General features: G+C 44.2%; 1 protein-coding gene across 1 annotated transcript in view; it reads right to left on the minus strand.

Annotated features, from left to right (window-relative positions):
• The window catches only part of grin2ca (glutamate receptor, ionotropic, N-methyl D-aspartate 2Ca), a 49,594-nt gene that overhangs the window by 20,551 nt on the left and 7,170 nt on the right, over nt 1-21,873 (minus strand). Inside the window, exons 2-4 of the mRNA XM_069675900.1 lie at nt 13,740-14,341; nt 8,126-8,240; nt 2,141-2,352 (exon numbers count right to left, since the gene is read on the minus strand). Coding sequence (XP_069532001.1) covers nt 2,141-2,352; nt 8,126-8,240; nt 13,740-14,341 — 929 coding nt within the window. The remainder of the gene's footprint in view (nt 1-2,140; nt 2,353-8,125; nt 8,241-13,739; nt 14,342-21,873) is intronic.

Below are 21,873 nucleotides of genomic sequence, written 5' to 3' on the forward strand. Positions count from 1 at the left end.
GTGTGTGTGTCTCAGAGGGAAGAGTTTGTGTTAACTGCTTTGGGCTGCTTCAGGCGGAGTCGGGCACTGGTGGCTTTATGTCAGGCCTCTCTGAGGAACAATGAGGGAGCTGCACAGATGGTCTGCCTGGCAGGCCGAATGTATGGGATTGAAGGGGGGTGAGGGATTGAAATGGACAGCCTGCATGACCAATGACTCCCCATTTAGAAAGGGTGCGGGTCGGAGTTGTTGGTAATTTAGGGCTGCAGGGGAGAAGAAAGGTGAGCCTGAATTTAGGACTGGGCGCAGGTTATTTTAAACACAGGTTGACTGATACTTTGTTGGGAGGAAAAAATAGTCATTTAAAGACATCACTTCGTGCTTTCTCTGTCTTCCCTTGTCTCACTTTGCACAAACATCCATCCTCAGTTTGACTGTTGGAAGTATGAAGAAGCATCTTCCTCTTCATCCCTAAATGCATCGTTCTTCTCTGAATGTTTCAGCGTGCAGACTGCGTCACTGAACTTCTTATTGACTTTATCTGGACTGTAGTGCCATCGTGGGACACGGGGGATTATGCACTTTCTACACTGGCAGGATGATTTGGTCAGCATGAGCGATGAAGCACCGCAGTGCTCCGTAACGCTGAGGGGACGCGATCTTCATCTTGTGTTCCCCTCATCTCGTTAACACTATTGTCAGTAATGGGTAATGGCCGGCGCTGCTCTCCCCCACTAATGAACACCAATATCAGTCTGTAGGTGTGGAGGATGGATGACACGGCCTAATCGTCCCATCTAATTGATACCCCTCCATGCAGCACATATATTTCCCTGATTGGGTCACAGGGTGGTCTCTGGGATATTGCACTGTGGCCAAGCAGCCTAATGAGTATCTCACCTCATTGAGTGATAAGAAGCCATGGTGGGGCTAATGGCAGGGGAAGAGCCTCTTAATCTCACACCTAATGGCACTCTCAAGTTGGATACAAAATCAATTAAGCTGAGCATGTGAGAGTGCACGAGGGACTGTGCTGTCATATCAAGAGGGTTCGCATATGAACAAGTCTTTGACTAAAGGTGGACTGAATGGGGCAACAGTGAGTGATTTCATGATACTGATGTAACACAGGTAACACCCAACATACTGTAGAATGAGTGAGCTACGGAAGCCTAACATGATTTCATCTTTGCGACATGACACATTTCCTAGATCGCTTTTTTTTTTTTACCTTACATTAATTTCGCCTGATGGTAACAGATATATTTGACTTGGATCAGGCCTCTGTGCTAACTTTGTTCCCGAGGAGTAAATTTGCTTCTAAATATAAAACAATAGGAGCCAAAAAGAGATTTAGGAGTGAAAAAAGTTCAAGTAACTTGAAGTTTATTAACAAGTAACAAGTTGCTGGCCTGGCTCTGTCATTTTTTATACGCTAAAAATAAAAACAAATGGACAAAAACAGTTTTTTCAGTGTTGTTTACCTTTGACGACATCTGCATCACCACAGAACACCACTGGACAGCATTGCACTGTGTGTGTGTTATTCTTGTAAAGAAACGATTCTAAAAAAGGGACTCTGGGTAAAACATCAAATTCAAAATGTTGTCATTATTTATTATTCGAGAGATCAATCGGTCCAGGGCTGTCCGAGGCTCAAATTTATGGTGCTATCAGTGGCTGCAATTCATTCTGCATGAATTCCCCCTACGTTTTTTCTTTATAGCTTTTTTTTACTGAATATACTGTACGTCTAAAAGAAGAAGCAAACCATCCCTTTTAGTTTTTATTACGTTTACAACCTCCCAACTGTTTTGGAATGGGGCCGTAGTTTAACACAGTCTTCTGTGGGGAAACGAGCTACCTGCAACTCTCTGTGGGAGTGGAATCTCCCGCTTAAAAATCTATAATATAAACATATTAACATAATGGTAACAGATCAGGCTATAAGGCAACATCCGTTTTTCTATATTTAAAGTAATAAGAACATTCAGCAGACGTGTTGAAAAGCTGTAAATCCACTTTTAAATGTAGGTGGACTGACCCTTCAGGTGTGTATGTGTGTGTGTGTGTGTGTGCGTGCGTGTGTGTGTGTGTGTGTGTGTGTGTGTGTGTGTGTGCGTGTGTTCTCTCCTGTGCTGTTATGGGAATTGGGACTTACGCCTCGGTCTTGTTGGACTGCCGTCTGCAGGGCACAGTGTTGCTGACACATGTACCCGTCACTGGGTCCACCGCCTCCACGATGACAAAGGGCCTCTCCTCCAGCGTGGCCACCGTCAGGTGCCTGTAATCCGACACGGGCTCCAGGTAGGAGCCGTACCGAGGCCACACGGGGTATCTCATTTGCAGGATGCCCATCTCGTAGTTCCCCACCTGAAGGAGACGAGAGAGTAGAGGTGAATCAGACGAGTCAGTGAGAAATCTCTGCACCAAACTCCAGATGGTTAACGATGACACTGATGTGTCACTGCAGGGGCAAAACGGTAGGATGAGTGTTCGGGTTACTAAAAGCCATTTTGTCCCTTATCTCTGAAACGACTGTGGACACAACCTCCTCTCACTGTACACGCTGTACTCACACGTCTTTGTGTCTCTGGTGCAGCGAGCAGCTCTTTAGTTCATTGACACTTCACAGGAAATTGATTTTGGGTCACTTGGGAAGTAGAAAGTGCAATTATACATTTAATGCAACGAAAGCAATTCCAGCTCCTGCTGCATTACCAGTTAGCTCATTTTAATTGGATGTTGTGGAGGAAATGAGCGTTCAAGCAGGCCGAATGCATAATCAAGATGTGAAATTAAACATTTCAAGCTCTCTTATTGGAGGAAGCCGTGACCTGTTTAGCAGCACGCTGCACATATTTGACTCTCTGACTGCCTGATTCTTAGAATCAGGCTGAGAAACGAAGCAGTGAAGGTCACAGAGGGCCAGTCGGACCAATTACCTGGAACACCAACACTCAATGCTAACTTTACGCTAGGCTAATTACAGACAGATATTTATATTTGTAAGCACTCAGAGGACACGGTGAGGAGAGGAAGCTGCAGATGGTTTTTAACATTTCACTCAGGACACGAGATCTTTCACAGGGTTGAACCAATCAGCAATAATCAGAACAGCTTGATCTCATTAACTGTTTCTATCTGATGTTGAATGTAAACAGGAAGATTACACAGAGGAGACCGCACAGTTCTAATGTGAGATGGAGAATATAAGAGAGCTCTTCACTGCACTGATTTCAGTGTTTTCATCACATTCATGAAGGCTGAAAAGATCTTTAATTAATTATTCACAAAAAAGTAATTATGGATTTCTATTTACAAGTCAACAAGTAATTAACAAAATATAATTACAGCAACAACTGGTTTAAAAATATAGATTAATTAGTCATTTTACTAAAACAAACAAGCGAGGAGATGGTGTGTTTGTTCGCATCAGCATGAGCTCGTCTTCTTGTCGCTGAATTTTCTGTGTTTCAAAGCGTTTGTGTTTTGGTTTGCACGTGTCTAAGTGGTTTTTGTGCTTCTATCTGTTAGTGAACAGCTAGAGGAGCAAGGTGTGGTTGTTTTAATATAACAATAGTTACTTTTAGGACGTGTCCCTGCAGTTCAGCGTTTTCAGGGCTCGCCGTAAAACGTGCTAAAAAGCTCCGGACTTCAGCTGTTTTTGTCGCTGCGCTCTCAGTTTAAAATCGTTCAACTTTTGGAAGGCTTGTCAATGTCACTTCTCCCTCACCGACCAATCAAAATCAAGAAGGGGCGGGACTTCCGATATCAACTTTGTCAACAACAATGGCGGAGGAGAAGCTAATCCTTTCCTTTTTTCAAGGGTACAATTTCCAGGTGTAGAGCTGCTGCTAACACCAGGACATGATTCCTTTCCACAATTGAGGTTGTGGGCGCTGCAAGCACAAAAAGTAGTGTTAGTGGACACAGGCCCTAAAGCAGCCTGTTCAAGCCAAAAAAATTCACACCTTAATTCCACCTTGTTGTTTTCTACAAAATGTTCAAACACGGCGGTGGAGGCGGTAACAGCGCAGACAAAAAAAAGTCTTCATCAAGACCCAAAAACTGCTGAAAATGTCCAAGAATGAGTGAGACAGCAAGGGTCCAGGAGCTCCTAACGCTCCGAGCACAGGATGAGATAAACCGCCGTATAACAGGGACGTCACACTTGCTTGTGTAACACGTCACTGGTTTGCTTTTGGAAGGTCTGCATGCTGTGTAACGTCACAAACTTGGGCATCAATATGCTGACATCGTTTGGTTTAATATATATAAGCAGAGTATATGTAATGATGGTCTTTCTTTAAATCGTGTGGAGATGCAGCTTTAATGCATGTAATTAAAACTATACACTGTATACATAAAGATAACCAGAACCAAGAGGCTGAGACAAACCCTGTAGGACATGTGTTTCTGCTATCATCTATCTATCTAATCAATAACTCAGCTCAGTCACTTCTTGACATAAGCAGGGAACTGTAATCTGTTCATAACGTTAACGGCGGAAACAGAAGATGAGCAGTTTGCTTCTTTTTGTAGCTGAATCAGTGACATCATCATTTTTCTCCTGATGGTCATTTTGTAGATTTGAGCATTGAGGCTAAAGTCTGGTCATATCACAAGCCCTCCTCTGTTCTGCACTAAATGGCATTAAAGAGCTAAAAAAAGTTTCAGGCTGGACAAAATGTTTCTGCTCCCACATAATCTGTGCTCTTTATGCAGGACGGGGACAATCCTGTCTGATCACAGCAGCTCGTCCCGATGAAATACAAACTCGAGAGAGGAGGGAGAAAAGAACAAATATCATCATTCTCTCCGGCTTTTCAGTTATTCCTCTCTCCTGCCAGTCATATTGATCCGTCCTGCTGTTTACCTATCGCTCCACTCACGGGCTTTTAGTCCAGTCAATCAGAATTTCTAATTTGAGGAGAATATAGTGAGATGAAAAACAGAGCGTCCCTGCTGGTTTCTCAGGCTGTGGACGTCTTGATTGTTCATTCATCCTGCAAAACAAAAGAATCCTCCTCGTTTGCTTTAAGCAGCGTTAACTTAAAAAGTGGTGTCATGAAGTGAGGGAAACATTACTGTTGAGCTTATTTAAATGCTGCTATGAGACGTCGACTGCCACTCTGAATATAGATTGTATCCTGTAAAACTCCATTAGGAAAATCCTCGATTATGATTTTTCTTTCCTTGTTTACAAAGCAGCAGGTGAGACTGTAACTTCTCGCAGACGCAGACAACGGTTCCATATATCACCGTGCCAGGTAAGAGCAGTGACAGGAGCACTTCCCGTACTCCTCTGGGGCTCCTTCTCTCTGCCGCCTCTCTCTTTTGTCATCCTCTCACTCCATCTTCCCAAGTTACCTTGACTCTTAATTCTGGGAGCAAGTCGGAGAACCGGCTGAACAATGGCTCCTGGGAATTACCACATGGCGGAAACAGCATTTGATAAGAGCAATGGAACGATTTCAAGCAGTATTGTTGTACCTGGGCCATATTTTTACCTGTCTTGTTGTGTGAATGAGTTGTTTAACCTGTTCTGGAATTGCTCACTTAGCTGGCAAACGTGTAACAGGCTGTAATGGCTGCAATGAATCCTTAGGGGTGAATGTGCCTGTTCAAAGTCTATTAACTAAAAGTGCTTTTAGTTTCTGCAATTGACAGAGTGAGATCATTATTTTTAGCTTCTGACAACATTGCAGAAATGATCCCTACAGAGGTAGAAACAGCCGTTTCATCTCTCTCTTCAAGGCCACCAGACTCCATTCACAAAACCAGTAATTTTACCTTGCAGAACAGAGAAGTTGCAACTTTGTGCGTTTTTATTTGTTTTGTTATTGTGTGTACCAATAATATTGAACTGGATCCAAATTAACCATTTAAGAGCACCAAATTCCTGCACCGATTCCTGAACCACCTCAACTGGCTCCTTTCCATGCGAAGGAGTAGTGGCTCTACTCCGAACTCCTCCCGGATGTCCGAGCTCCTTACCCTCTCTCTAAGGCTGAGCCAAGACACCCTCCGAAGGGAACTCTTTTCCGCCGCTTGTATCCACGATCTCATGCTTTCGGTCACTACCCAAAGCTCATGACCACAGGTGAGGGTTGGAACGTAGCTCGACCGGTAAATCGAAAGCTTTGCCTTCCGGCTCAGCTCCCTCTTCACCACGACGGTCCGGTGCAACGCCCGCATTACTGTGGATGCTGCACCGATCCGCCGGTCAATCTCACGAGACCCAGAGATACTTGAACTCCTTCGCTAGAGGCGGAGACTCACTCCCCACCCGGACCTTTGACGACATTATGGAAGCAATCCCTACAGAGATTGACCTTTTTGTCAGACACTTAGAATAACAATCTGAGCCTGTTTTTAATTGGACGTTCTTTGATCTGGCGCAGGGATTACGTTGCAGCCATTACAGCCTATTTAGAGCTGCAGGCTGTAAATAAAAAAGAACCCTGTTTCGAATTGACCAGAATAAATCATTAATAAATACAAAAGGGGGAGAGATTATTTGAAGGTTTGAGTCTATATAGTGTGAAGCGGTCAGTCCGTAATGTGTAACAGACAGGCTTCCCTGCAACGTGTCCAAGAAGACGGCTGGCAAAAAGGCAATCACAAAAGTGGAATTGATTTCAGCTCTCAGAGAAAAGACACCGGAGGCAGCGCGGAGTTAAGCAGAGTACAGGTATCGCCTTATATGAAATGTTCCTGGAATGAGCTGAAGGAGTGGCACAAATATATTTTCAACGACTAAAAGGTTTATGTTGAGGTCAGCGCGGTGGAGATGAGTGCCGGAGTCAGTGGAGGAATGAGAGGACACACCTCATGCCGAGACGTCTCCCTGTCAGTGATGTTTGGCTCTTGTGTGACAGTGTTTCTGATTGAAGATGAGGAAAACCTTATGCTATGTCTGAGCAAGGACGGTGACTCATCCCATTCATGTTACTGTCACTGTATTCCATTTATTCCAGTCTAACAGAGTCCGTCTCTGAGCAGCCGTGCAACATGTTTGGGATGTTTGAGCCAATGTTCCTTTAAATCAAAGACGACAAGGACGTTAAGATGGTTTTAAAACCTTCTTTATCGACTGGAAGTGCTGCAGGAGGATCAATGACCTTCAATATCAACATCCAACAGCAGGAAAGTGAGAGACGCAGCTGCTTGTGTCCGTGTTCAGATAAAAAGCACAGTCTTTGTTATCTGCGCTCTGCAAAGTGTTCCTGCTGTCATGTGTTTGTTGATTGATTGATAGAAGATTGTCTCCGTTGCAGGAGCCTCAAACTTACTGCTGTTTCGTGCTCTCGCTCAGCAGGAAGTGCAGAGGAGAAGTGCTGGCAGGAAAATAACATTTGTCATGTGTTTAATACGAAGTGAAGAAGACTCACGCAGAGGTTATTCTGACATGAAGGAAGAGAAACACTTTTACATTAGGCTGATCATTGTCCTGCCTTTTAAGGCGAAGCAGATTAGAGTTCTTAGATGAGATGGGTAATCTCTTGTTCAAGGTTTTAAAACAGGCTTCATACTTTACTCTGTTTCCTTCCACCACCACAGCTTCTCATTAGCTCAGAGCCTTTCTAACATATCGGGAATTAACAGGAAGTAACACCAGAAAACATCAATACCACATGATGAGCTCTGAGACGCCGCCTGCTCTTTACTTTGAGTGTTAACTTAACACCTTCCATCGAGCCGGCGGAGGAAGTGAACTCCCTCCAGTCTGGTGTCCTCATCACATCCACCCCCTGTGCTTCAATTAATGTTTCAATCTCTGACAGAGCCAGTGAGGCGGCACAGTAACCTGACAGGTGTGTGTGTGTGTGGGGTTTCTTTTAATATCCAGTGAAAAGATAGAGTCTGTGAGGTATGTGTGTGAGGACTGTAGTACAGTGTGTGTGTTAAGGAGATGATCCTTCATTAGGTGGTTCATTGGTATCAGTGGAGCTCTGACTAGTCTTTACAAAGAGAGCAGTGATGTATGAAATCACTGCTGCTGCATGAAGAGGAAGACGTCAGAGACACAATGTAGCTGCAGAACAGCTCCTCTGTTATCACAATGTTTCTGTGCATTCAGTTATAATCACACAGAAGATGATTTAGTTTGTGTACAAGCTGCGTCATTTTAAAAGCTCACCTTGTCCCACTGCCTCTCTCGGTCCAACGTGATGATTATCATGGCTGGATTCACCAGGTAACCGTTGCTGTTGAAGGAGAAGTCGTTGTGCTCCCAGGTTACATTCAACATGTGCCTGCACAGAAACAAAGGCAAACATCGTCACTGACTGACACGTCATACTGTCCAAACACTGAAACAACCTAAAGGCTCGGGTGATCTTCAGATGACTCGTTTTGTCACAAAGCCCAAAGATGTCCGACTTACTATCACACAGAACATCGCAGGAGCCTGAAGCTTCTTTTTTTGGCCTTTATTGACAGAGAGGAAGTGGATCGTGTTGGAAACAGGACGAGAGAACGGCGGGATGACACGCAGCAAAGGGCCGAGAGAGTCGGTGTCAACCCAAGCTAAACCAGCGGCCAGCACCTTCTTAGCTGGACTGGTGTTACACACATAATCAAAAGGTTCATTTTGGCCTGTTGTCAAGTAACTTATGGAAGAGTGTTGATTAGCAGATGCGGATGTATATTTTGATTTTGGTTGGCTTGAACCAGTGACTGTATATAAAGATGGAAGACGCGTTTCCATCTACTCACAGGCCACATCCACATGTACACAGGTATTTTTCAAAACGTAACTTTTTCTCTGCGTTTTGACCTTTCGTCCACACAAACGCAGTTTTAGGTCACTGAAAACTGACCTTTTGTAAAACTCCGGCCAGGCTGACGACTTTTAGAAACTCCGCAGAGACATGTAGACGGGATAAACTGAGTTTTTGTCTCGTGATGTGAGGCTGTGCAACGTTATCTCCATGGTGACGCGTCACTAATGAGGCGACAGTCCTTGCAAAATGACGGACGTGACATAAACAGTGATGCTTAACAGGACTTTGTACATGTTTACACACATATATGTACATGTTTACACACATATATGTACAGTTACTCGTCTACTATATTGAGGAACAAAGGCGTCGGGACAGATTTTGTCAGACATTTGACTGGCCGATTCTTCTTCTTCTTTGCATGACTGGGTTATATCGCCGCCTGTTGGTGTGGCATTCTCATGACAGCGTTTCTGTTTCTGTTCGTGTAGACGTGTAGACAGGGCATCATTGCACAAAGTTGAAGCCTGAGGTGGGCGCTGCATGTCCTCATTTGGAGCTGCTCATTAGCGATCAGTGGGCGGAGCCACAGTAGCCACTTCCGCTAACTAAAACACACACTTAAGATTCTGCATGTCGGCTCTGCTACACGGAAACAGAACGCTGCAGGAGCCTGATTTGTCAACAGAGCTGTCAATCACGAGGCCACACCCCCTTTTTATAGCATCAAATAACTAATTAAAAGTAAACTTGTCAGAAAAATGAACACTTGGACATAAATCAGCATGATAAGAACTAACTATAATGACAGAAACCATATTTGACGTGTATTTTCATTTTATAGTCTGACTCATGTCCCATCTGTTAACATGGAGGAGGCGGGCTTTATGAGCTATACTGCAGCCAGTCAGCAGGGGGCGATAGAGAGGGTTTGGCCTCACTTTTAGGGAGCTGTCATGTCGGCCATCTTTTTATAGTCTATGTATATCTATGTATATTTTTCCAGTTCTAATTGGCATATGTTAGTCTGCAAAAGCAAAAGCAAAACTTTTATATTTCTAGGCTACTATAACGCGACCATTGTTAGCACCTTAGCATGCTCATAGAAGCATTTAGCCCAAGTACAGCCTCACAGAGCTGTTAGCATGGCCCCCACACATGCTGCGTGTGTTCATGTTGCATTATCTGTTCAATGTTTCCCCTCACAGTTGTGGGAGTAGCGTTTACGTTTCTTTCTAGATCACAAAACCTTTTTTGAACTGATTGGATAAAGTCACAAAAGCCTGGAACAGAAAACACCGCTGCTTTTTCTCACTCAGAACAAAATGACACGCAGAGACAGAGAACAGTGATTCCATTGTCTCATCCCTCACATCCTGTTATATTAAAGCTCTCTGCTGCGCTCTCACCTCACCCGTCACTCCAGCCGAGGTGATGAAAGCCTGCTGGGAGGAGAATAGCCTTCAGCTCGGTCTGTGTGAAAAGCCTATTTAATCTGGTAATCTGCGATAATCCCATTAACAGGTGAGCTGACTCATTATCAAAGCTATCTCCAATCAAGCGCGGGCGAGTCTGAGAACCGAGGGGGATGTTAATGTTTGATGTGGCTGGAAAGAGAAGAGATAGCCGACTATAAAGTTAATAGAAAGTGCTTTGTTCTGTGGAGCCGACCTTCACGTTACTGACGAGAGCTGCTGCTGCTCCAGTCCTGCCTGCTGGCTTTACAAAGTCTTTAAAGGAAGGGTTCGTACAGTATCAAAGACGGAGATAATGTTCACCATTTTTTACTTTTTCATGGAACGTTTTGGCTTTACAAAAGGAAACGTTGTCTCCCCTACGGCTCTGGAGACTCAGAAGATAAAAGATTTCTTACTATAGAGGACAAGTGATGTAGCATTATGCAAGAGAAGTGCATCTACAACACCTCACACACACATTTACACACAACACACTCCCAGTCTCCCTGGATGACCTTGATTCATGCGAGCCAAGCCCCGACGCTGGGGCGGTTCTGTTCTGGCTCTTCTCTTTGCTGATTGAAAAATAGGATTTGCTCCATGTTCTGTGGCACTGATTGCTCTTCTGGGCACAGTTTAAATAAGGAGAAGCCCCGCCCTCACGCTTTGTCACTGACACTGACTGAATCACGCTGCAGCCTGCAGGAGATGTAGTGCTGAGCAGAGGAGGACGGAGATGGCAGCCGGCACAGTTTGGGTAAGTGACAGTTGCCATAAAATGTTCCTCACAACAGCAAGCAGATGGGAAGTCATGAATAAATAAACAACAGTTGAACTCTTTTTGCCAGGAAGGCAGAGCCATTACTGGTGCATCTCTGAGATTTATCAGTAATTAAAGACAACAGTTATTCCCAGTGTGATTCCTGCTCGTACTAAACCACGTGAGGCTGTGCTAAAAATCTGACTGAAACAATACAAGAGGAAGAGGAAAAGCGACTGCACGCGCCTCAGTTATTCTAAGTGTCTGACAACGTTTTTTATTTAAACAAACTAAGCTAACATTGCTCTCTTCAAATCCACCAGACTCCCTTGACAAAAACATCGATTTATATTTGCAGAACGTGGGAGTTGCTTGTCTACGTCTGCCTTGATCGGTGAGTGTGTTTGTGGTTGTGGTAACGGTTGGTTAGGATCCACAACAACAATATTTGTTGTACACACAAAAACACTAACCGATCAAGGCGGCAGAAGACCATCAACTCCTGTGCTCTGCCTTGTAAAATCACTGTTTTTGTTAATGGAGTCTGGTGGCTTGGAAGAAAGCAATGTGATGGCTGTTTATGATTTCAAAAAAGCATTTTCTTCTTTCTGTAAAGTTGTCAAACACTTAAAAAAACAATCTGAGCCTGTCGGTAGAAACGACAAGAACTTTTAGTGGACATGATTTGATGAGGCGCAGTTTAGAAAAGATTACGTTGCAGCCACGACAGCCCAGCTAGCAGCTGGCTGAAGCAATCTACTGGATCAAATCCAGAACTTAAAGCACCTATTGGTCATTAAGACACCGAAATATATACAATTAGGACCCAGGTTTAAAACTACAGAATCCCCTATACCAGTGATTCTCAAACTGTGGGGAGCGCCCCCCTGGGGGGCACTGCGGCATGACAGGGGGGGCGCGTCACCGCTCCTGTGTGGTTTTTTTCGTTTGGAAAATGTAGCAGGCGGAACCATGTTTTGACATCGGACAACCCGGACTCATTTTCGGGTGGCACAGTACACAAACGCGTTGCCCTGGTGATTTCCATGACAGATTTCACATTCAGACACACACAGAGAAAAAGTCTAGCATTGCCAATGGACAGATATATTACAGTCAGATAAGACCAACAAGACGACGTCGACAGACGTTAACGCTGACCAACCGCCAAATTCCAAGAAGTCAAGAAAATATGACGACGCTTCTCCTGCTCTTGGATTTACAGCAAATATGGTCGGAGATGAAGAGAGACCGTCTGTGTTATATGTCTGAAAAGTCTGGCAGCTGCAGCAAAAATCTGTTTGTAGTTTTTCTTAGCACAGATTGAACTTTATTGTTATTGTTCTGAAAAAGTTATTGCACATTTTATTATATTTCTATTTGAAAAAGTCTGATGGAGCAATTGAAATTTTTTTTTGTTTTTTTTGCACAGCAAATTACTCAGCGAAAAGTGAAAAGAATGGTCACGACCTTGACTTTCTTTCAATAAAAGTAAACTTGACCAATTTGTGACAATTTTGTTGGGGCGGGGGTCCTGGATATTTTTCTTTCTCCAAAGAAAGAAAAAGTTTGAGAACCACTGCCCTATACATACAGAAGACCGGAAAAGCAGCCGCTTAGCTACCTACCCTCTCTGGCAGACCAACCACTGCTGAGTGATGGAAAACGCGTCACTAACTGGGCACTGCTTGGGATAGACACCCAGTCTGTAATTTTGCAAATGGAAAGGCTTTCGTCAGTGGGCCAATCGGCTCGATCACCATTGTGTTACCTCATTCGGCGACAGATAGTGACTTAACACATTTATCTACATGAAAATCTTCCAGATTATTGCTTTAACCAACTGGTTTAAATAACCTAAATCTAACCATCGAACTCTGACAGAAATTATTTCTAGGAATCATTGCTTGGAAGGCCGTGACCTAACATCTATAAAGACCTGCTCATTCATAGAATAACTGAAAAGACGTTTGCCCTTTGGTGGCTTTGGCTCGTCTCGCTAACTGTCAGTCACATTTAAAATTGAAGCTTTATCCTCTGTGTCTAGTTTAACGCAACAAATGAGACACCATAAAGTACACATGAGACAGTCTAAAGCTGCAGGGGTCCATACTCAATTTCCAACATTAGCATCATAAACAGCAAGCCTCTGCAAAGTTGCCTCCATGGGGAGAGCCTTCACTCTGTAACTCTCCCTAATCATCTATGAGCGCTGTCTTCAAGGGACCCTGGTGGCCATTTCTCTAAATGTGATTGCAGTCTTTGCCTGGTGGACTATCCAGCAGCTGCTATTCGCTCCTGTGTGTGCAGAAAAACAAGGAAGGAACCTGTCAACCAACATGTAAAAGGTTTTTTATCAACTCAAGCACTATAAAACATTTCCAACACTTAGTACTTTGCAATGAAACAAAAAAGTCCCTGATTTACAGGAGGTAAAGTCTCACAGACCAGACGTCTAGCAGTTTAATATGCAATGTCACAGAACCGCACAGCTATTCGTGTTGAATTAACAGCTGCGAGTCAAAGCTGATGTCGTTTGTTTTCTCCTGGAAAAGCGTCACGTAATAGGGGCTTGTCAAATCGAGGGGAGACATGTTGTGACAGATGAGACCTACCAGCAAGCAAACATGGGTTTAAAGAGGTTCTGTTTCCGCCTGAACACACTGAATCAAACTAAAACAGAGTCGGCAGCACAAGTCTCCGTTTCTGTGAGTCCAGGAGGCTGGATTTGATGGACTCTAGCCTTAGAAATAAAAATAATAAAGGACTGTTAAAAATGAAGACCTGGTTCTCTCAAGCGTGATAGCTTACCTGAACAGAGTGTCATTAGTAATTGTGGGCTTGGCGGGGTTGTGACAGTCACTGTGGCCCTCGGGAATGAAGCCTCTCTGTTTCCTGAAGCTCTGCACGCCTTTCACCACGATGGCCACCCCGTCCCGCACCCTCTTCCTCAGACTCATCCTCCAGCGGTCTGTGATGATGCTGATCAGCCCCACAGGGAAGCTGTCAGGCGGGGGGATGTCAGGGTTCCCCACCGCCAGGCTGGGGATAATCCAGATGTACCCCGGCCCAACTAGTCCGGCCTCGGCCGCCATGCTGAACAGGTACTGAGCCTCTTCGTGGGAGCAGTAGACCAGCAGCACCTGGGCGTCGATCTGCTGCAGCAGCCTCCGCGCTCGGATGTCGTTCATGCCGTCGGCAGACATGTCAAAGGTCAGCGTGTCCTGCAGGTCCCACATGAAGTAGCTGGTGTCTGTGAAGGACTTAATGTAATCCACGTAGGTTTCGTAGCCCGGGTAGAGGCTGGTTATGACCACGAAGCTGTCCCAGTTGTACTCCTCCATCACCTTGAACATGCCGTTGATCTGCTGCTCGATGGAGGAGCCCAGCTGCAGGAAGTTGGAGCCCTCGCCCTGCAGGAAGAGGAGAATATGCATGAGACCTTTATGGTTGGTTAACCAATGCACACAATCTGCTTCTTACTAACAAGCAAAATGAACACGTCTTAATTTAATTAGTTTAATGTGCAGTATGAACTCTGGAGGACCCTCTTTATACCTGTGAGGATACACGCACACACATAATTAACACACAGACAGTTCCCTCATAAAGAAGAGAGTTGCCCCTGCAGTAGGGTCTGTAGTGCAGCTCTGACAGGAGCTAAGTGCTTCTGCTTTCTTTTGCTCCTCCAGGAGCTGCACGCTCATTCATCACTTAAACTCACATGTCGCACTTTTGCCGCGCAAACACTGGCCGTCATCCATACTTGCAAATTCAGAGGGATAGCACTATCAGTGTGGCCAGCGCCCGCTCTGCGTTTCATCTTTCATGTCTTTCCTGCAAATACAACGACCTTGGGAGAGCAGCGAGGATGGCTCCTCTGTTTTACTGTTTTTATTAAAAAACGATGGAGAGGAGGGAAAATCACTTTGGAGCTTCTTGTGTGAAATACTTTCACTGAAAACACTTTGTCCAATCTTTTAGCACTCAGGTGTAGCTTAAGGTGGTGATCACTCTCCATCCAATCAGGCATCAGTAACAAAACACCTGCTGTGACATCACTAATGGGGCCTAAAGCAACAGTGTCACATGCAAACACTGTTAGAAAATGATTGTTTTTAGACTGTCAGACTTTCAGTCTTCCTAACTTCCCTGTAAGCCTTTATCAACAGTTGGTAGGCTGTGTGCTCATAATTGTTAAACCTACCTGAACGCCCTCACCCAGGTCTACACTCCGTCCCGCCCACTACGCTCTGCCAATGAAAGGCGCCTGGTCCTTCCATCACAACAGGGCCCTAAGTCTCTAACTAGACTCTTCTCCTCAGTCATCCCCCGGTGGTGGAACGAGCTACCAAACTCCATTCGGTCCGCAGAGTCCCTTTCACCTTTAAGAAGAAGCTAAAGACCCAGCTCTTTATGAACACCTCTGACCTAAATGATGTTGATGCTATTGATGATGATGATGACATCGCACTTGAAGCCGTTTGTTGGCTCTTACTGACTTCGTTCACTCCCCATGATCGTATTTCAGTAATTTTTCTCTTCAAAAGTTAATTAACATCTTATTCATTAGTTCACAAACGGCACACGTTTGTAAAACCACTAAATAAATGACTTATATCAGTTTATTTGAGACTTATTGACACTTGCTCACCTGCTTATTATCAGTGAGAGACCCATAAACTCTTATCAATTTAAATCATCAATTAACGCTAAATAAAGACATTAATTACAATATATAAACCCTTATTAAGGATGCTTTATAGGAGCGGAAACACAAGCAACTACTATCCGTGCCCCTGTAGTCGTCTGAACTGTTATCTCACTGTAATTAAAGCAGGGGATCATCATTAACGTGACAGTGATGGATTGATGCTCCTCCACATATAGAGCCATTAACGTTATTTATTCTGCAGCAGATTGTAATCACTCCGCCTCGTCCGTACTGTGCCATGTCGCTCTGCAGAACAAGCATTACACGCTGCATCATTCGTCCTGGCTTCACGTTACTGTTAGAGTTTGTTAAGTAGTTAGATTGTGATGTTTGAATAAAGCTTATTGTCCTTTGATAGGTTTAAAAACCTCTCTGCCTCTCATCTGTCTCAAATAGAAATGTGTGTTGCTGTTGTGGAAGCTCTGTGCGGCCCCCTCCTGACCCTCCCTCTTTGGAGAAAAACCACTCCGTTCTGAGCTCGGGGCCCTCAGAGCGCAGGATTGGAGGGGGTCAGGTATCCTGAGACTGCAAACATGCCTGTGATCTTATTCAGCCTGTCTCCCTGCTGTCCTTGAGAGAAGTTCAGCGCTCTTGTGATGTATGAGCGTCTTACGATTTCAGACGTCACGGCTAAATCCTCCGACTCTGTGCCTCTGACTGTAACCGTGCTCACGCCCCTGGAAAGATGCTTCCTGTTGCCTTGTTTCACTGCGCTGCTTATAACCCGACACGGTGAAGCAGCTTCGTGTTAGAAGGAGGTTTTTCCTGCATAGCTTTTAATTTAACATTCATTGAACTCTGCAACTGAAAAGGTTCAAAACTGCCTGCATCCTATTTTTGAAATGCTTAATGTCCCAACTATTTTATAAAGTTCACTGTTGCACTTTGCTGAGCTAAACCAGCGCCCCAGTTTGAGCAGCTTTCCGCACATTGTCAGCCCATTTCGAAGCCTGTAACATACAGTATGAAAAGACGTCATCAACAAAGGTTCAGCAAGGTGAGAAGGAAGACGGACGCCTGGTCTGAATGCTGTAGTTTCAGGGTTTTTTAGTTTAGATCAAAGTTTACAATGATCTCTAAACTCAGATTGCACCACATATAACGTACAACCTCATCAAGAGAAGGTACAACGTGGACACGAACGACAGAAGCCTCATCTTTCTTCTGCAAAGTATGAATGCTCTGAAGACTCCAGCTTTTAATGTTCTTTTTAAAAATAGATTGAACTGATATTACTCAAAAACCAATCAGCGACAGGTCTGTTTTCATCCGGTTGTCGGACTGCAACCACTTGATATTCCAAACATAAATTATATCAGTTCTTTAGCAGCTTTTTGTTTCAGTCTTTGAGTCACTGAAAACCCAAAGCTCATCTTTTATGCAACACACCTGCTCTTATTTTTTGCAGCCTAATATTCACATCAATGACATTTGTTTATCTGCATCTTTATTAGAAATGGATCTGAGCTCAGTGTGCAGGACAGGCGCTGGACTAAGATGGATTAGACTGCAGTGGAGGCCGGGCGGCTGCCTGCACCCATCCGTACTGCGTGCAGGGATCTTATGCAGGTTAGTCACGGAGGAGCTTGTGAAGATCGTATAAATCTACTCATTTTCTCCTTCCCCTCACTGTCCCACAGCTAATCTGTCAGAGTTATTGCCCTTATTCCTGCCCGTGCTGCTGCCTATTCCTGCATCTGCATCAACGCTCAATCGGTTTATTCCCCAACAGGTGCCAAGGTGTCAGCGTGTGTGCGTGCAGGTGTGTGTGTTTGTGTTTTCGTATACCTTGTCCATGTGGGACAGCCTGAGGGTATAGTCGGAGTAAAGCCCCCTGCAAACTCCAATCTCAACAGCTCAATTAGCAGAGAGCAGACTGATGGCAGTCCAAATACGCCTGGGGCATTTCCACAGGCTCAGCTGCAGCTCAAAAGCTGAAGTCAGCGTGCAGAGCATGTACAGTACGGTCTGGGGCATATGGCTGCAGGGAATGAAATCAAACCAACAGTCACAGTTGGTTACACAGAATGTAGAATGAGTTCTCCACCAGTAGTCGTCGCCTCTGTAGGAGCCAATGCAGACGGAGTTCAGTAGGCTGAGTCTAGAGTTTGTTACCACATCTGAAGGCAGAAAGGTTTCAAACGGCCTCTTAAAGGAGGTGCAGAACGCCTGCCATCGTAACCTCCTCCTGATCGCTTCCCCGTCGTGAATAATTCTGTGTCCCTGGTCTCTGAAGTGTCGACACGATGAATTGTAAAAATGCAAAAGTCACTAAACTCTGTGACCTTCAGGAAAAACAAAGCTTACACTCTGCTGGCGAGAGTTACCACACATGAAACTTTCAACCAGAGAGAGTAAGAAGATACGCTCGTGTGATTCTTTGGGTTAGGAGTAACTTGTCACAACACCACCAGGGTTTGACAGTAACTTTTTAAGTTAATGTTTTATTACCAGGACAGTGAAGATAGACAGGAAATGTAAGCAGGAAAGGATGGAGTTGAACCAGTGGCCGGTGCAGCAAGTTTACTATCAACTAAGCTAACGTAGCGTTGGGACTCCTCTCAGTGACCCAGCTTATTTGACTTATTCAACAAACATGTTTACAGCCTGGTACAAAAAACAGATTTTACTTTTCAAGATAACTGTACGGGGGGTGAATTGAATAGTTTTTTTTATAACTCACCTGTTTTAAATATATTAAGCCTTAAATTATAGGGGCGGGGCACTTGAGTGACAACACAGACACACAGTCACTGAACTTTATTGTTTTCATTGTTGGAGCCTTTTGGGGATTTTTTACTGCAAAAATCAGACATAATCTGTCACTCTGCGATTTATGGAACTATCTGTCCGTGCAAGAAGTCTGAGCTCCAGCTTTTCCGTGAGTTAAATTCTACTATTATTGTATTGACATATTTTCAGCACCAAGTAGCAGGTATACTGCGCTTGCCTGGCTTTATAGACTGTTAAGTGTTTATTAAACATTTATCTAATCATCGACCAGGAGTCAGCATTATTGTTGGCTTTTCCCCGGAGAGATTACGGTGGAGTGTAGTGAAGAGGAGACCGGTTATTTTACGTTTCCAGGTACATGTTGGTACAACACCTGCAGTCAGTCACGTCACAAAAAGAATCACACAGTTAAAGTCTAACTAGCTCATACACGAGTAAATGGATCAGCCACAGCCTGTTTGGCTTTGGTAACTTGGCGTTTGCCAACCCCTCGCTCCTCTCCAGCTCCACCCTTTCTTCCAAATATGGTCACTTCAGGGTCCAGGAAACCAACATGGCGGGCGACATATTTCGGCTTCATTTACGCCACGGTGGCTACGTCCATTATTTATACAGTCCATGCCTATGACCTATGAATTATGTGCACATATATTATTAATATTGAATCTAATTATCCTAAGCCTTATAACTGATAGAATACCATGCAGCATAACTATCATATTTAATAAACATGTTATAGAATCACCGTTTCATGTGCCGCTTTTATTGACAAAACAAAGAACAGAAGAGAAGAAATCTGCTGTCACACCGGAGCCACTTAAAGGAGCCGCTGTGACTCGTCCGCTACAAACACAAAAGCCTGATAGGAAGAAGATGTATGGTTCAGCTTTGATACGTTCCCACCGCTATCTTTGGCTGATTCAATGAAGCACTGAAACTGGAGGTATTCCTCCACAATGACGAACAGAGAAATCCTCTAAATCCAGATGACGTAAACGCAGAGCGGCCCGTGATGTTAAAGAGATTGGAGAGTGAAATCTCCGCTGGATGACAAATCTCCATCATCGCACAATAAAAATGATCATACTGCCCAATACTATAAATAAAGCATGTTAGATTATAACCTGGGGCGTTTGAAAATGGGAGCATGACTCTATCAGCCAGTAAGCTGTGCTCGCACAGTGTTGTCCACAGAAGCTCACAGTAATAGTCCACAGTCCCAAAGAAGATTACAGCCATTGAGTGGAAAGCTTAGCTTCTCAAGGCTGAGATTACATTCACAAGGGTAAAATATACAGAGGAACCAACAGCGCGTTACAAACACATGCAGAGACGCTGCGTCGGTCTGCACAGTCAACTTTCACTTTGTAACCCCGTAACATCTCGTCATGAACGTATGCAGTGTTTAAACGTTACAGCAGGTAACTCAACGCTTTGCAGCCAGAAGATTAGGTTCTAGATGCTTCGGTCTGAGTTAGATGAGAGTGTAAAGCAGTGATTATCTCTGAACCACAGCTGTTTATACACGAGCCGCGGCTATGTCGCTGAAACCAACGCTTCTCTTTAAGTTACAGGACACACACAGCCGTGTTCACCCGCTCTGAAACACTCTCTGAAGGTTATCGCAATGACTCAGGTGCCAACTGATAGATCTGGACTGCATCCAAAAATCTAAAGGAAACACTTGAAGCCACAAAGACATTATGTGTTGCAGTGATGTGTTGTAGCAGTGAGTGAAATCAACAGTGAAGATATGGCGCACAAAGCGGTGTTCGGTGCCCGCGGTCACATGACTGAGCTGCAGCCTCTCTGGTGTTTTTATGAAGAGTGACTTCTGGCCGCGGCTCTTTGCTGCGACATATGTCTGCCTCCGCCACGCAGCAGGAAATGGCCTGGCACCACCTTCCTGTGCTGCTGACGTCACAGAGATCCTGCACGGCAACCAGGAACAGACACACAACTCCCTGGACATTTTCCACTCAGAAAAAACAAGACGATATTCTACTATAGCTGGTGTGGAGCATGACTGAAGCTCTTTCTGCTTTTCACCAAAGAAAACAAAGAGGAATCAAGTGTAAGAATAAAACTCAAAAACCCAAATAATTAGAAATATTTCACAAACAGAAATTTGTATCTTACTTCACCGTAAACCATGACAACAAGGTATGCAAGAAAAAAAGGACTGACAAAACAAAGAGCCTTGGCGTGATCAAAGCAACATGAATAAATTAAAACACAGGTCAACCATTCTTCAACAAAGCATTGAATTTAAACTACTGAACTACATACTTCATAGTGCATGTTATTTCCCAAGTTAATCAGTTCCTACATTTTTTTTTAAAGTAAACTTAAAGTGATAATCTCGAAGAGCTCAGTCTCGTTCTCTTTGGCGACACCTAGGGTGATAAACGGTAATTACAGGAGCACACTTCCCAGATATCCAGACAGTGCTGCATGTGTGACGTCCACGGTCGGCTCCGGCTGTAACTCTTGATTTTCCTGGCTGACGGTCGCTTTCCTTTTCAGACTGTTTGCTTCATCTGAGCGTCGAGTTTGTTTCTTCTTCTTTGGATTTTCACTTCTTGTTGAAGTTGTATCTGTAGTCATCCATCTTTTCTTTGTTTGTTCAGCCATAGTAGATTACTGTTTACTTCAACACTTAGCTCCGCCTACCCTCTCTGGCAGACCAACCACTGCTGGCTGATGGAAAACGCGTCACTAACTGGGCGCCGCTTGTGACACCCAGTCCATAATAATACTATATACTGCAAATGCAAAGGCTTTCATCATTGGGCCATAGGCTCAGTCACCATTGTGTTACCTCATTCAGAGAGAGATAGAGACTTAACAGACATTTATTTACATGATAATCTTTGAGATGATATCTTATAACTCTATCTCTTATAACTAGCGTGGTTATTTTAAACCCAATCATTTTCTCTTGTGTGAACATTATTCTGTTTGGAATAAACCTAAAAAATCCGACTGTTTTCACAGGTTGAGAAGCACTCGCTGTGACATGTTATCTCAACTAGTTGTGTTAAATCAGTCGTTGCTTCCTGAACACTGTACTTCCTGATCAGTTACACAGCATACATATATTTATATCTTTCTCCCCCTGAGTAGCTCTTTGTGGCGGCTCTTTCCCCGCCTCAGTCTCGACAGGTCACTCTGTAACTGTGCCACCGGTTTTAAAATGCAGCGGGAGTAGCAGGTGGAGACAAGTGAGTTCAGGTTTGTGAAAGCAAACAGGAGAAAAAGGAGCTGCTCTAGTTGTGAGAAAAAGCCCCGGGCTCATGTTCCTGCACAGACAATCAGGGTCTGCTCGTGTCTGACTGAGATTTTAGCTCTCTTACAGCTCTGAGGCTCCGAGGGCGAGATCTGTCGGGCTGCACAATGAATGCTTTGAAGGATGCCTCGAATTTTAGGTCAGGATGTTGAGCTAAATGCATAATGAGAGAGGGTTTATACTTTATGACTGTTGAGGAATTATGGAAC

This window comes from Semicossyphus pulcher, unplaced genomic scaffold (genome assembly GCF_022749685.1).
Source record: "Semicossyphus pulcher isolate SPU_LCO1_2020_fin unplaced genomic scaffold, fSemPul1.0.p SCAF_25, whole genome shotgun sequence".
In the NCBI taxonomy this organism is placed as follows: domain Eukaryota; kingdom Metazoa; phylum Chordata; class Actinopteri; order Labriformes; family Labridae; genus Semicossyphus; species Semicossyphus pulcher.